The sequence below is a fragment of the Phyllobates terribilis genome, unplaced genomic scaffold (genome assembly GCF_046119375.1).
Source record: "Phyllobates terribilis strain yellow unplaced genomic scaffold, ASM4611937v1 Scaffold_3__8_contigs__length_932513732, whole genome shotgun sequence".
Taxonomy (NCBI): domain Eukaryota; kingdom Metazoa; phylum Chordata; class Amphibia; order Anura; family Dendrobatidae; genus Phyllobates; species Phyllobates terribilis.
This window is the reverse complement of record NW_027362763.1, coordinates 22,560,392-22,576,892: the sequence shown is the minus strand read 5'-3', so window position 1 is coordinate 22,576,892 and position 16,501 is coordinate 22,560,392. Positions and strand designations below refer to the sequence as shown.

Here is a 16,501-nt window from a genome sequence, read left to right as displayed (position 1 = left end):
CAGGGATCGTTGCTGCATCGCTAATACATCGCTGGTGAGCTGTCAAACAGGCAGGCTCACCAGCGATCAGGGGAGCAGCGATATCGTGGAAAGAATCGTTCCACGATGTCCTGCTCCCGTTACCAGCCTGCTGCAAGCAGGAGCAGGCTGGTAACTATGGTAAACATCGGGTTACTAAGTGCGCGTGTGCCCCTAGTAACCCGCTGTTTACCATGGATACCACTCTGCTACGGTGCGCGGGAGCCTCCGCGCACCGTAGCAGAGTGGTATCCATGGTAAACAGCGGGTTACTAAGTGCGCGCGTGCCCCTAGTAACCCGAAGTTTACCATAGTTACCAGCCAGATCGTTGGTCCCGCTGGTCACACACAGCGATGTGTGCTGGCCAGCGGGAGGCCAACGACCAAAAAATGGTCCAGGACACTTTGCAACGATCAGCGACCTCACAGCAGGGGCCTGATCGTTGCAAAGTGTCACACACAGCGACATCACTGGTGAGGTCGCTGGTGAGTCACCAAAACCGTGATATCGCTATGTGAGACGGGACCATTACAGTGTAAGAGGGGGTGATCAGGCCTATCCAGTCATCCACGATCCACAGCTGGACACCTTCATTCGGTCTGCCCTGGTGTGGTGCCCCACGTTGGTTGCACCAATTGTGGAAGTGAGGTTCAAAGGACCCCAACCCTTTGCTTATCCCTTGCCAAATTAACTTATTCAAGTGTATATGTGAAGCTTTGATATCGGACAGAGTCAGATACTGAACTTCTCTTGAAGAGAAATGGCGCAGGAAAGATGTGTTTATTATTCCAGCATAACATATATATATGTTCAGTATAAAGGAAGGTCCCAATAGGGTGTCGCCCTGAAGCAATTGAGCAATCACAGTGGTCTCTGGCCCATGGTATAGATAAGTCTCATTATCTTGTCCTATGGGGTTAAATGTTTCCCCACCAGATATTCTCCTCATTACTCAGGATATTCTCTTGGGAGGTGTCATGTTGAATCCTTTGTCTAGTCTCCTTCTTGTAAACAATTTGAAAGTCCACCTCTATAACCAGTTCCAACTAGTCCTTTCAGGATATTTGTATAGTGCCACACGAGTATAGATATCTGATATGTATATATATCAAGGTTTTCATAATATATATCAAAGTGAGGGTATATATGACTAAATGATATCCAATATAACAGATATATGCAAAACAAGATTCATAACATATAACAGAATATAAGTAGAGATATTTAGTATACATCAGAGTTTCATATAATGTTTTTTAGTAGATTTTAGAATCTTATCTTTAACAACACGGAAGGTGAGTGTGTTGTTATTTTAGAGGGGGCAAACATTCAGATTGAGAAGGGGTTGCCCGAGTAGTGGACAACCCCTTTAATGTCTACACAACATTTTTTACTTTCAAAACAAAAACAATGATATATTCTTTGTAATGTTGTAAATAATTGTAAAAATGTTTCATATTAAACAGTAAAACAGCTTCCCCCCTGTGTGCGACTTCTCTGATGACTATGGAGTTTGTCTTTGCTAATAAAGCATTTCCCACATTCGGAGCATGAATACGGCTTCTCTACTGTGTAACTTCTCTGATGTTTAACCTGAAATGATTCGTTTAAAGAAACATTTTCCACACTCTGAACATGAACTTTCTTATGTCTGAGAAGACTTGATTCATATATAAAACAGAGCCCACATTCGCTACATGTAACCGGATTCTCTCCAGTGTGATCTCTTTGATGAGAACTTAGCAAAGCTTCAGTATGGAAACATTTCCCACATTCTGAACATGAATACGGCTTTTCTTCTCTGTGCATATTCACATGATTAATAAGATTTGATTTACGCACAAATAATTTCCCACATTCTGAACATGAGTACGGCTTCTCTCCTGTGTGAATTCTCTCATGCTTAATAAGACTTGATTTATGTTTAAAACTTTTCTGGCATACTGAACATGAATACGGCTTCTCTTCTGTGTGAATTCTCTTATGTGTAATAAGACTTGATTTTACAGTAAAACATTTCCCACATTCTGAACATGAATACGGCTTCTCTCCTGTGTGAATTAACCTATGCACAACAATATTTGATTTTGTATTAAAACTTTTATCACATTCTGAACATGAATACGGCTTCTCTCCTGTGTGAACACTCTTATGCTTATGAAGAGATGATTTATGAACAAAACATTTCCCACATTCTGAACATGAGTGCGGCTTTACTCCTGTGTGAATTTTTTCATGTTTAATAAGATTTGATTTATATGTAAAACTTTTCTGGCATACTGAACATGAATACGGCTTCTCTCCTGTGTGAATTCTCTTATGTGTAACAAGATATGATTTTATAATAAAGCATTTCCCACATTCTGAACATGAATACGGCTTCACTTTGTGAATTCTCTCATGTTTACCAAGATCTGATTTACCTTTAAAACATTTTCCACAATCTGAACATGAGTACGGCTTCTCTCCTGTATGAATTCTCTTATGTTTAACAAGTTCTGATATATCTTTAAAACATTTTCCACATTCTGAACATGAATACGGCTTCTCTCCTGTGTGAATTCTCTTGTGTATAACAAGATATGATTTACCTTTAAAACATTTTCCACATTCTGAACATGAATACGGCTTCTCTCCTGTGTGAATTCGCTCATGTGTGATAAGAATAACTTTGAGTGAAAAACATTTTCCACATTCTGAGCATGAATACGGCTTCTCTCCTGTGTGACGTCTCTGATGTCTAACAAGGTCTGATTTACCTATAAAACTCTTCCCACATTCTGAACATGAATACGGCTTCTCTTCTTTATGTTTTCTCTGATGTCTAATAAGATGATATTTGCCTGAGAAGGATTTCTTACATTCTGAACATGAATACGGCTTCTCTCTTGTGTGACTTCTCTTATATTTAACAAGATGTTCTCGATGTACATTAAGGGTAATGAGGTTTTCTCTTGAGGACTGACACGGGATATCTTCATCTTTTACATTATATTTTATCGATAACATCACATTTCCTCCAGGATGATCACTTGCATTCTCTGCTGGAAATAAAAATTGATTTCATTATTTTTTAAAATCACAACTATAAATGTAAAGGCCCATCCATGTCCCACCTCTGATCCAGGATGGAGGATCTAGAAGAAATGTTATAGGATCCAATACACATTAAGGGCAAATCCCCCGATCATCACGAGAACAGAAGATACAGAATATGGGCTCCTTGCATCCCCAGTACCTGTGTCTGAGAAGTTCTAATCAATCCTCAGAGATAGTACAAAAGAGACCACTATACTTCCAGACCACATCCAAGAGCAGACCTGCTCCTCTTCCATCATCAGTGCACATTCAGACACAGGCGAAATCATGTTACAACTACGGACTGTGACAGCAGTGACATCTGCCAATGCCGACCACAGAAGCGGCCACAACACCCACAAAGAAATGACTGAGGTCTCCTCTTACCTGGTGATACCAGAGGCCGGTGCTCCTCCACCACAACGTCCTGATACTGATCCCAGTGTCCTCCTACATAATCCCACTCCTCCATGGAGAAATAGAGAGCGAGGTCCTGACACCGGATAGGAACCTGACAACCAACGAGAGCGCCATCACCCAGAATGCTCCAGTGCATACTGTATAATCTCCCAGCAGTCTCCTCTCATCACCCAGAATCCTCCAGTGTATACTATATAATTTACCAGCAGTCTCCTCTCATCACCCAAAATCCTCCAGTGTATACCATAGGTCCCAATGGTTCCGGATTCGGCAGGAATGTCCCGATTTGAGGGTTCAGTCCCAAGTCCCGGCACAGCTGTTCTCCCAGGTTTTATATATACTCACCTCTTCGATGTTTTCATTGCTCTATAGCTCCTCCTCCTCGGGGGGTGGGTCCGCTTGCTGCTCAGTGCATAAATTAAATTATATTACTCACATCTTCTCTTTCTCCTGTGATCACATCTCCTCAGGACTCAAACTCGCACCAACTGGGATCTCAGTGTCCAGAGGCTGTAGCTCTAACCATTGAGCTACAGCTGTCAATGATAAACATAGGAGAATTTAGTGATCTTGACTCTACATTGCAGGCAATGAATCCAGAAGCAGCTCCTAAAAGTCCATAGAAATACATTGTGTATAACAATGTATTTTTATGGTGTCTTTATACTGAGGTGAAGAAAATGATTTTTTTGGTCATATAAACGTAGTAAAACTAATGAGCAATTACAAAAATGTATTTTTTTCTGTGAGTCCCTGGTCTTGAACCCACAGCCTTAAACTATTATTGACACAGGGACCTTAAACCATTATTGACACAGGGACTTAAGCTCTGATGATGTCATGGGAGCATTTTGTGTTCTTGATCTGTACTGCAGCCTCTGACTACAGTCATCTTGTACTGATAAAAATACACTGCTGTGGACCACGTATGTATTTTTAATCTAGAGGGAGAATAAGAGATTTTTCCAGGCTATAAAATTGCTAAAAAATAATGAGAGCACTTGAAAAAAATATTGTCATTTTTAATGCGTTTTATAAAAAATAATGAACATCACAAATCAGCACATAACACGGACATATTTGGTGTCCCTGTAATCATAACAACCCCCACAACACAGCGATCAGATTATTCACGGGGATCAGTATTTTGTTCTTGTTGCTTCTATATTACTGTATATTTATAAGTCTCCCCCTTTTTCTATATTACTTTGTATTTATATGTCTCCCCCTCTTACTGTGTATTTATATTATGCCTCCCCCCTTTTTCTATACTACTGTATATTTTTATAATAATTCTCCCCCTGTTTCTATATATTACTGTGTATTTATATCTCCCCCTTTTTCTATATATTACTGTGTATTTATATCTCCCCCTTTTGCTATATTACTGTGTATTTATGTCTCCCCCCATTTTCCGCATTACTGTGTATTTATAATAAGTCTCCCCCTTTTTCTATATATTACTGTGTATTTATGTCTCCCCCTTTTTCTATATTACTGTGTATTTATATGTCTCCCCCCATTTTCCACATTACTGTGTATTTATAATACGTCTCCCCCCTTTTTCTACATTACTGTGCATTTATAATACGTCTCCCCCTACTTTCCACATTACTGTGTATTTATAATATGTCTCCCCCCTTTTTCCACATTACTGTGTATCTATATGTCTCCCTGTCAGGAACGCCAGCGACGACACCGGGGAGATCACACAACATCTCAAAGCTGTCGTAACTCTATTAAGAATTCACAGGACTGAGCAGGGATTCACAAGCACACAATCCCGATTACTCACTAAGTAGCTATTGGCAAGTGAGCAGAAAGTGTATGGCGTCACACCTCCGGATTCCAACGCATGGAATATGTGGGTACGCCCCGTATGGTTACTGCCAGCTTCATGATAACCCAATTAATATTATTTGCTGCCACCACCGGCCGAGTTTGAACTATAATACAGGCCGGGTCGGATAGCTCCGTATTGAGTAGTCAGGTTCGTGTGCTCGCGAACCCCTGACGAAATCCTGACAGAGTGACGGCAACGGAGAGATATTGTGTGATCTTCCTGGTTTTGTCGCTGTGACGTCCCTGACACCAACTGTCCTGGACACAGTGGACAGTCCCGGATTTAGCCCTGCAGTCTCGAGTGTCTGCTGAATGTCCCTCACGACCAGTGCCCCTCTGACAACTCCTCCTGCTGGGAGAGAAAGAAATGGTAAATGGGAGTGGATTGAGGGTGTGTCCAGGGGCATGGCCAAAACTTGTCTGCTGAATGTCCCTCTCGACCAGTGCCCCTCTGACAACTCTTCCTGCTGGGAGAGAAAGAAATGATAAATGGGCGTGGATTGAGGGTGTGTCCAGGGGCATGGCCAAAATTTGACGCAGGATGTGCCCCTCTTTCTTTTCTTCAAAGAATTAGAGGTATGGTATACTGCATAATCTCCCAGCACTCTCCTATCAACTCATCACCCAGAATCCTCCAGTGTATACTGTATATTTTCCCAGCAGTCTCCTCTCATCACCCAGAAATCCCCAGTGTATATTGTATAATCTCCCAGCAGTCTCCTCTCATCACCCAGAATCCTCCAGTGTATACTGTATAATCTCCCAGCAGTCTCCGCTCCGCTCATCACCCAGAATCCTCCAGTGTATAATCTCCCAGCAGTCTCCTCTCATCACCCAGAATCCTCCAGTGTATACTGTATAATCTCCCAGCAGTCTCCTCTCATCACCCAGAATCCTCCAGTGTATACTGTATAATCTCCCAGCAGTCTCCTCTCATCACCCAGAATCCTCCAGTGTATACTGTATAACCTCCCAGCAGTCTCCGCTCAACACCCAGAATCCTCCAGTGTATACTGTATAATCTCCCAGCAGTCTCCTCTCATCACCCAGAATCCTCCAGTGTATACTGTATAATCTCCCAGCAGTCACCTCTCTTCTCATCACCCAGAATCCTCCAGTGTATAATCACCCAGCAGTCTCCTCTCATCACCCAGAATACTCCAGTGTATACTGTATAATCTCCCAGCAGTCTCCTCTCATCACCCAGAATCCTCCAGTTCATACTGTATAATCTCCCAGCAGTCTCCTCTCCGCTCATCACCCAGAATCCTCCAGTGTATACTGCATAATCTCCCAGCAGTTTCCTCTCCTCTCATCACCCAGAATCCTCCAGTGTATACTGTATAATCTCCCAGCAGTCTCCTCTCCTCTCATCACCCAGAATCCTCCAGTGTATACTGTATAATCTCCCAGCAGTCTCCTCGTATCACCCAGAATCCTCCAGTGTATAACCTCCCAGCAGTCTCCACTCATCACCCAGAATCCTCCAGTGTATAATCTCCCAGCAGTCTCCGCTCATCACCCAGAATCCTCCAGTGTATAATCTCCCAGCAGTCTCCTCTCATCACCCAGAATCCTCCAGTGTATACTGTATAATCTCCTAGCAGTCACCTCTCATCACCCAGAATCCTCCAGTGTATAATCTCCTAGCAGTCACCTCTCATCACCCAGAATCCTCCAGTGTATACTGTATAATCTCCGAGCAGTCTCCTCTCATCACCCAGAATCCTCCAGTGTATAATGTAAAATCTCCCAGCAGTTTCTTCTCCTCTCATCACCCAGAATCCTCCAGTGTATACTGTATAATCTCCCAGCAGTCTCCTCTCCGCTCATCACCCAGAATCCTCCAGTGTATACTGTATAATCTCCCAGCAGTCTCCTCTCCTCTCATCACCCAGAATCCTCCAGTGCATACTGCATAATCTCCCAGCAGTCTCCTCTCATCACCCAGAATCATCCGGTGTATACTGTATAATCTCCCAGAAGTCTCCTCTCATCACCCAGAATCCTCCAGTGTATAATCTCCCAGCAGTCTCCTCTCATCACCCAGAATCCTCCAGTGTATACTGTATAATCTTCCAGCAGTCTCCTCTCCGCTCATCACCCAGAATCCTCCAGTGTATACTGTATAATGTCCCAGAAGTCTCCTCTCATCACCCAGAATCCTCCAGTGTATAATCTCCCAGCAGTCTACTCTCATCACCCAGAATCCTCCAGTGTATAATCTCCCAGCAGTCTCCGCTCATCACCCAGAATCCTCCAGTGTATACTGTATAATCTCCCAGCAGTCTCCTTTCCTCTCATCACCCAGAATCCTCCAGTGTATAATCTTCCAGCAGTCTACTCTCATCACCCAGAATCCTCCAGTGTATAATCTCCCAGCAGTCTCCCCTCATAACCCATAATCCCCCAGTGGATAATATCCCAGCAGTCTCCGCTCATCACCCAGAATCCTCCAGTGTATAATCTCCAAGCAGTCTCTGCTCATCACCCAGAATCCTCCAGTGTATAATCTCCTAGCAGTCACCTCTCATCACCCAGAATCCTCAAGTGTATAATCTCCCAGCAGTCTCCGCTCATCACCCAGAATCCTCCAGTGTATAATCTCCTAGCAGTCACCTCTCATCACCCATAATTCTCCAGTGTATACTGTATAATCTCCCAGCAGTCTCCCCTTATCACCCAGAATCCTCCAGTGTATAATCTCCCAGCAGTCTCCGCTCATCACCCAGAATCCTCCAGTGTATACTGTATAATCTCCCAGCACTCTCCCCTCATCACCCAGAATCCTCCAGTGTATAATTTCCAAGTAGTCTCCTCTTCTCTCATCACCCAGAATCCCCCAGTGTATAATCTCCCAGCAGTCTCCGCTCATCACCCAGAATCCTCCAGTGTATAATCTCCCAGCAGTCTCCGCTCATCACCCAGAATCCTCCAGTGTATAATCTCCTAGCAGTCACCTCTCATCACCCAGAATCCTCCAGTGTATAATCTCCCAGCAGTCTCCACTGATCACCCAGAATCCTCCAGTGTATAATCTCCCAGCAGTCTCCGCTCATCACCCAGAATCCTCCAGTGTATAATCTCCCAGCAGTCTCCTCTCATCACCCAGAATCCTCCAGTGTATACTGTATAATCTCCTAGCAGTCACCTCTCATCACCCAGAATCCTCCAGTGTATAATCTCCTAGCAGTCACCTCTCATCACCCAGTGTATACCGTATAATCTCCCAGCAGTCTCCTCTCATCACCCAGAATCCTCCAGTGTAAACTGTATAATCTCCCAGTAGTCTCCTCTCCGCTCATCACCCAGAATCCTCCGGTGTATACTGTATAATCTCCCAGAAGTCAACTCTCATCACCCAGAATCCTCCAGTGTATAATCTCCCAGCAGTCTCCTCTCATCACCCAGAATCCTCCAGTGTATACTGTATAATCTTCCAGCAGTCTCCTGTCCGCTCATCACCCAGAATCCTCCAGTGTATACTGAATAATGTCCCAGCAGTCTCCGCTCATCACCCAGAATTCTCCAGTGTATAGTCTCCTAGCAGTCACCTCTCATCACCCAGAATCCTGCAGTGTATACTGTATAATCTCCCAGCAGTCTCCTCTCATCACCCAGAATCCTCTAGTGTGTATTGTATAATCTCCCAGCAGTTTCTTATCCTCTCATCACCCAGAATCCTCCAGTGTATACTGTATAATCTCCCAGCAGTCTCCTCTCATCACCCAGAATCCTCCAGTGTATACTGTATAATCTCCCAGCAGTCTCCACTCATCACCCAGAATCCTCCAGTGTATAATCTCCCAGCAGTCTCCGCTCATCACCCAGAATCCTCCAGTGTATAATCTCCCAGCAGTCTCCGCTCATCACCCAGAATCCTCCAGTGTATAATCTCCTAGCAGTCACCTCTCATCACCCAGAATTCTCCAGTGTATACTCTATAATCTCCCAGCAGACTCCCCTCATCACCCAGAATCCTCCAGTGTATAATCTCCCAGTAGTCTCCGCTCATCACCCAGAATCCTCCAGTGTATACTGCATAATCTCCCAGCAGTTTCCTCTCCTCTCATCACCCAGAATCCTCCAGTGTATACTGTATAATCTCCCAGCAGTCTCCTCTTCTCTCATCACCCAGAATCCTCCAGTGTATACTGTATAATCTCCCAGCAGTCTCCTCTCATCACCCAGAATCCTCCAGTGTATAATCTCCCAGCAGTCTCCACTCATCACCCAGAATCCTCCAGTGTATAATCTCCCAGCAGTCTCCGCTCATCACCCAGAATCCTCCAGTGTATAATCTCCCAGCAGTCTCCTCTCATCACCCAGAATCCTCCAGTGTATACTGTATAATCTCCTAGCAGTCACCTCTCATCACCCAGAATCCTCCAGTGTATAATCTCCTAGCAGTCACCTCTCATCACCCAGAATCCTCCAGTGTATACCGTATAATCTCCCAGCAGTCTCCTCTCATCACCCAGAATCCTCCAGTGTAAACTGTATAATCTCCCAGTAGTCTCCTCTCCGCTCATCACCCAGAATCCTCCAGTGTATAATCTCCCAGCAGTCTCCTCTCCGCTCATCACTGAGAATCCTCCAGTGTATACTGTATAATCTCCCAGCAGTCTCCTCTCATCACCCAGAATCCTCCAGTGTATACTGTATAATCTCCCAGCAGTCTCCTATCCGCTCATCACCCAGAATCCTCCAGTGTATACTGTATAATCTCCCAGAAGTCTCCTCTCATCACCCAGAATCCTCCAGTGTATAATCACCCAGCAGTCTCCTCTCATCACCAAAAATCCTCCAGTGTATACTGTATAATCTCCCAGTAGTCTGCTCTCATCACCCAGAATCCTCCAGTGTATAATCTCCCAGCAGTCTCCTCTCATCACCCAGAATCCTCCAGTGTATACTGTATAATCTCCCAGCAGTCTCCTCTCCGCTCATCACCAAGAATCCTCCAGTGTATACTGTATAATCTCCCAGCAGTCTCCTCTCATCACCCAGAATCCTCCAGTGTATACTGTATAATTTCCCAGCAGTCTCCTCTCATCACCCTATCACCCTGAATCCTCCAGTGTATACTGTATAATCTCCCAGCAGTCTCCTCTCATCACCCAGAATCCTCCAGTATATTCTGTATAATCTCCCAGCAGTCTCCTCTAAACTCATCACGCAGAATTCTCCAGTGTATACTGTATAATCTCCCAGCAGTCTCCGCTCATCACCCAGAATCCTCCAGTGTATACTGTATAGTCTCCCAGCAGTCTCCTCTCCTCTCATCACCCAGAATCCTCTAGTGTATACTGTATAATCTCCCAGCAGTCTCCTCTCCTCTCATCACCCAGAATCCTCCAGTGCATACTGTATAATCTCCTAGCAGTCTCCTCTCATCACCCAGAATCCTCCAGGGTATACTGTATAATCTCCTAGCAGTCTCCTCTCCGCTCATCACCCAGAATCCTCCAGTGTATACTGTACAATCTCCCAGCAGTCTCCTCTCATCACCCAGAATCCTCCAGTGTATACTGTATAATCTCCCAGCAGTCTCCTGTCATCACCCAGAATCCTCCAGTGTATACTGTATAATCCCCAGCAGTCTCCTCTCCTTTAATCACCCAGAATCTTCCAATGTATACTGTATAATCTCCCAGCAGTCTCCCATCACCCAGAATCCTCCAGTGTTTAATCTCCCAGCAGTCTCCCCTCATCACCCAGAATCCTCCAGTGTACACTGTATAATCTCCCAGCAGTTTCCTCTCATCACCCAGAATCCTCCAGTGTATACTGTATAATCTCCCAGCAGTCTCCTCTCATCACTCAGAATCCTCCAGTGTATAATCTCCCTGCAGTCTCCCCTCATCACCCAGAATCCTCCAGTGTAAAATATCCCAGCAGTCTCCTCTCATCACCCAGAATCCTCCAGTGTATAATCTCCTAGTAGTCTCCGCTCATAACCCAGAACCCTCCAGTGTATAATCTCCCAGCAGTCTCCGCTCATCACCTAGAATCCTCCAGTGTATAATCTCCCAGCAGTCTGCCCTCATCACCCAGAATCCTCCAGTGTATACTGTATAATCTCCCTGCAGTCTCCCCTCATCACCCAGAATCCTCCAGTGTAAAATATCCCAGCAGTCTCCTCTCATCACCCAGAATCCTCCAGTGTATAATCTCCTAGCAGTCTCCGCTCATCACCCAGAACCCTCCAGTGTATAATCTCCTAGCAGTCTCTGCTCATCACCCAGAATCCTCCAGTGTATACTGTATAATCTCCCAGCATTCTTCTCTCCGCTCATCACCCAGAATACTCCAGTGTATACTGTATAATCTCCCAGCAGTTTCCTCTCCGCTCATCACCCAGAATCCTCCAGTGTATACTGTATAATTTCCAGCAGTTTCTTCTCCTCTCATCACCCAGAATCCTCCAGCGTATACTGTATAATCTCCCAGCAGTCTCCCCTCATCACCCAGGATCCTCCAGTGTTTAATCTCCCAGCAGTCTCCCTTCATCACCCAGAATCCCCCAGTGTTTAATGTCCCAGCAGTCTCCGCTCATCACCCAGAATCCTCCAGTGTATACTGTATAATCTCCCAGCAGTCTCCCCTCATCACCCAGGATCCTCCAGTGTTTAATCTCCCAGCAGTCTCCCCTCATCACCCAGAATCCTCCAGTGTTTAATGTCCCAGCAGTCTCCGCTCATCACCCAGAATCCTCCAGTGTATACTGTATAATCTCCCAGCAGTTTCTTCTTCTCTCATCACCCAGAATCCTCCAGTGTATAATCTCCCAGCAGTCTACTCTCATCACCCAAAATCCTCCAGTGTATAATCTCCCAGCAGTCTCCGCTCATCACGCAGAATCCTCCAGTGTATACTGTATTATCTCCCAGCAGTCTCCTTTCCTCTCATCACCCAGAATCCCCCAGTGTATAATATCCCAGCAGTCTCCGCTCATCACCCAGAATCCTCCAGTGTATAATCTCCCAGCAGTCTCTGCTCATCACCCAGAATCCTGCAGTGTATAATCTCCTAGCAGTCACCTCTCATCACCCATAATTCTCCAGTGTATACTGTATAATCTCCCAGCAGTCTCCCCTTATCACCCAGAATCCTCCAGTGTATAATCTCCCAGCAGTCTCCGCTCATCACCCAGAATCCTCAAGTGTATACTGTATAATCTCCCAGCACTCTCCCCTCATCACCCAGAATCCTCCAGTGTATACTGTATAATCTCCCAGCACTCTCCCCTCATCACCCAGAATCCTCCAGTGTATAATTTCCCAGTAGTCTCCTCTCCTCTCATCACCCAGAATCCCCCAGTGTATAATCTCCCAGCAGTCTCCGCTCATCACCCAGAATCCTCCAGTGTATAATCTCCCAGCAGTCTCCGCTCATCACCCAGAATCCTCCAGTGTATAATCTCCCAGCAGTCACCTCTCATCACCCAGAATCCTCCAGTGTATAATCTCCCAGCAGTCTCCGCTCATCACCCAGAATCCTCCAGTGTATACTCTATAATCTCCCAGCAGTCTCCCCTCATCACCCAGAATCCTCCAGTGTATAATCTCTCAGTAGTCTCCGCTCATCACCCAGAATCCTCCAGTGTATACTGTATAATCTCCCAGCAGTCTCCCCTCATCACTCGGAATCCTCCAGTGTATAATTTCCCAGCAGTCTCCTCTCCTTTAATCACCCAGAATCCTCCAATGTACAATGTATAATCTCCCAGCAGTCTCCTCTCATCACCCAGAATCCTCCAGTGTATACTGTATAATCTCCCAGCAGTCTCCCCTCATCACCAAGAATCCTCCAGTGTACACTGTATAATCTCCCAGCAGTTTAATCTCATCACCCAGAATCCTCCAGTGTATACTGTATAATCTCCCAGCAGTCTCCTCTCATCACCCAGAATCCTCCAGTGTATACTGTATAATCTCCCAGCAGTCTCCTCTCATCACCCAGAATCCTCCAATGTATAATCTCCCAGCAGTCTCCCCTCATCACCAAGAATCCTCCAGTGTACACTGTATAATCTCCCAGCAGTTTCCTCTCATCACCCAGAATCCTCCAGTGTATACTGTATAATCTCCCAGCAGTCCCCTCTCATCACCCAGAATCCTCCAGTGTATAATTTCCTAGCAGTCTCCGCTCATCACCCAGAATCCTCCAGTGTATAATCTCCCAGCAGTCTCCGCTCATCACCCAGAATCCTCCAGTATATAATCTCCTAGCAGTCTCCGCTCATCACCCAGAATCCTCCAGTGTATAATCTCCTAGCAGTCTCCGCTCATCACCCAGAATCCTCCAGTGTATACTGTATAAACTTCCAGCATTCATCTCTCCGCTCATTACCCAGAATCCTCCAGTGTATACTGTATAATCTCCCATCAATTTCCTCTCCACTCATCACCAAGAATACTCCAGTGTATACTGTATAATCTCCTAGCAGTCTCCGCTCATCACCCAGAATCCTCCAGTGTATAATCTCCTAGCAGTCTCCGCTCATCACCCAGAATCCTCCAGTGTATACTGTATAAACTTCCAGCATTCATCTCTCCGCTCATTACCCAGAATACTCCAGTGTATACTGTATAATCTCCCATCAGTTTCCTCTCCACTCATCACCAAGAATACTCCAGTGTATACTGTATAATCTCCCAGCAGTCTCCTCTTATCACCCAGAATCCTCCAGTGTATACTGTATAATCTCCCAGTAGTTTCTTCTCCTCTCATCACCCAGAATCGTCCAGTGTATACTCTATAATCTTCCAGCAGTCTCCTCTCATCACTCAGGATCCTCCAGTGTTTAATCTCCCAGCAGTCTCCCCTCATCACCCAGAATCATCCAGTGTATACTGTATAGTCTCCCAGCAGTCTCCTCTCCTCTCATCACCCAGAATCCTCCAGTGTATACTGTATAATCTCCCAGCAGTCTTCTCTCATCACCCAGAATCCTCCAGTGTATAATCTCCCAGCAGTCTCCTCTCATCATCCAGAATCCTCCAGTGTATAATCTTCCAGCAGTCTCCGCTCATCACCCAGAATCCTCCAGTGTATACTGCATAATCTTCCAGCAGTCTCCGCTCATCACCAAAAATCCTCCAGTGTATACCGTATAATCTCCCAGCAGTCTCCTCTCCTCTCATCACCCAGAATCCTCCAGTGTATAATCTTCCAGCAGTCTACTCTCATCACCCAGAATCCTCCAGTGTATAATCTCCCAGCAGTCTCTCCTCATCACCCATAATCCTCCAGTGTATAATATCCCAGCAGTCTCCGCTCATCACCCAGAATCCTCCAGTGTGTAATCTCCCAGCAGTTTCCGGTCATCACCCAAAATCCTCCAGTGTATAATCTCCTAGCAGTCACCTCTCATCACCCAGAATCCTCCAGTGTATAATCTCCCAGCAGTCTCCGCTCATCACCCAGAATCCTCCAGTGTATAATCTCCTAGTAGTCACCTCTCATCACCCATAATTCTCCAGTGTATACTGTATAATCTCCCAGCAGTCTCCCCTCATCACCCAGAATCCTCCAGTGTATAATCTCCCAGCAGTCTCCGCTCATCACCGAGAATCCTCCAGTGTATACTGTATAATCTCCCAGCAGTCTCCCCTAATCACCCAGAATCCTCCAGTGTATAATTTCCCAGTAGTCACCTCTCCTCTCATCACCCAGAATCCTCCAGTGTATAATCTCCCAGCAGTCTCTTCTCATCACCCAGAATCCTCCAGTGTATAATCTCCCAGCAGTCTCCACCCATCACCCAGAATCCTCCAGTGTATAATCTCCCAGTAGTCTCCTCTCATCACCCAGAATCCTCCAGTGTATAATCTCCCAGCAGTCTCCCCTCATCACCCAGAATCCTTCAGTGTATAATCTCCCAGTAGCCTCTCCTCAATACCCAGAATCTTCCAGTGTATAATCTCCCAGCAGTCTCCTCTCCTCACCCAGAATCCTCCAGTGTATAATCTCTCAGCAGTCTCCTCTCATCACCCAGAGTCCTCCAGTGTACAATCTCCCAGCAGTCTCCCCTCATCACCCAGAATCCTCCAGTATATAATCTCCCAGCAGTCTCCCCTCATCACCCAGAATCCTCCAGTGTATAATCTCCCAGCAGTCTCCTCTCATCACCAGAATCCTCCAGTCCTCCAGTGTATAATCTCCCAACAGTCTCCCCTCATCACCCAGAATCCTCCAGTGTATAATCTCCTAGCAGTCTCCCCTCATCACCCAGAATCCTCCAGTATATAATCTCCTAGCAGTCTCCGCTCATCACGCAGAATCCTCCAGTGTATAATCTCCTAGCAGTCTCCCCTCATCACCCAGAATCCTACAGTATATAATCTCCCAACAGTCTCCCCTCATCACCCAGAATCCTCCAGTGTATAATCTCCCAGCAGTCTCCTCTCATCACCCAGAATCCTCCAGTGTATAATCTCCCAGCAGTCTCCCCTCATCACCCAGAATCCTCCAGTGTATAATCTCCTAGCAGTCTCCGCTCATCACCCAGAATCCTCCAGTGTATTATCTCCTAGCAGTCTCCGCTCATCACCCAGAATCCTCCAGTGCATACTGTATAATCTCCCAGCATTCTTCTCTCCGCTCATCACCCAGAATCCTCCAGTGTATACTGTAAAATCTCCCAGCAGTCTCCGCTCATCACCCAGAATCCTCCAGTGTATACTGTATAATCTCCCAGCAGTCTCCGCTCATCACCCAGAATCCTCCAGTGTATAATCTCCAAGCAGTCTCCGCTGATCACCCAGAATCCTCCAGTGTATAATCTCCCAGCAGTCTCCTCTCATCACCCAGAATCCTTCTGTGTATAATCTCCCAGCAGTGTCCTCTCATCACCCAGAATCCTCCAGTGTATAGTCTCCCAGCAGTCTCCCCTCATCACCCAGAATCCTCCAGTGTATAATCTCCCAGCAGTCTCCGCTCATCACCCAGAATCCTCCAGTGTATAATCTCCCAGCAGTCTCCACTCATCACCCAGAATCCTCCAGTGTATAATCTCCTAGCAGTCTCCGCTCATCACCCAGAATCCTCCAGTGAATACTGTATAATCTCCCAGCATTCTTCTCTCCGCTCATCACCCATAATCCTCCAGTGTATACTGTATAATCTCCCAGCAGT

At 45.7% G+C, this 16,501-nt stretch overlaps 1 protein-coding gene across 4 annotated transcripts in view; it reads right to left on the bottom strand.

The window, feature by feature from the left end:
- Positions 1-320: 320 nt before the first annotated feature.
- LOC141258720 (uncharacterized) overlaps positions 321-16,501 on the bottom strand; it is a 120,280-nt gene continuing 104,099 nt past the window's right edge. The window contains exons 6-7 of one of the 4 annotated variants that reach the window (XM_073673758.1): positions 3,485-3,608; positions 321-3,063 (exon numbers count right to left, since the gene is read on the bottom strand). In XM_073673758.1, the coding sequence (XP_073529859.1) occupies positions 1,478-3,063; positions 3,485-3,608 (1,710 nt within the window). In that variant the 3' untranslated portion in view covers positions 321-1,477. The remainder of the gene's footprint in view (positions 3,064-3,484; positions 3,609-16,501) is intronic. The other 3 variants (XM_073673757.1, XM_073673756.1, XM_073673759.1) reach the window with 3 other exon arrangements.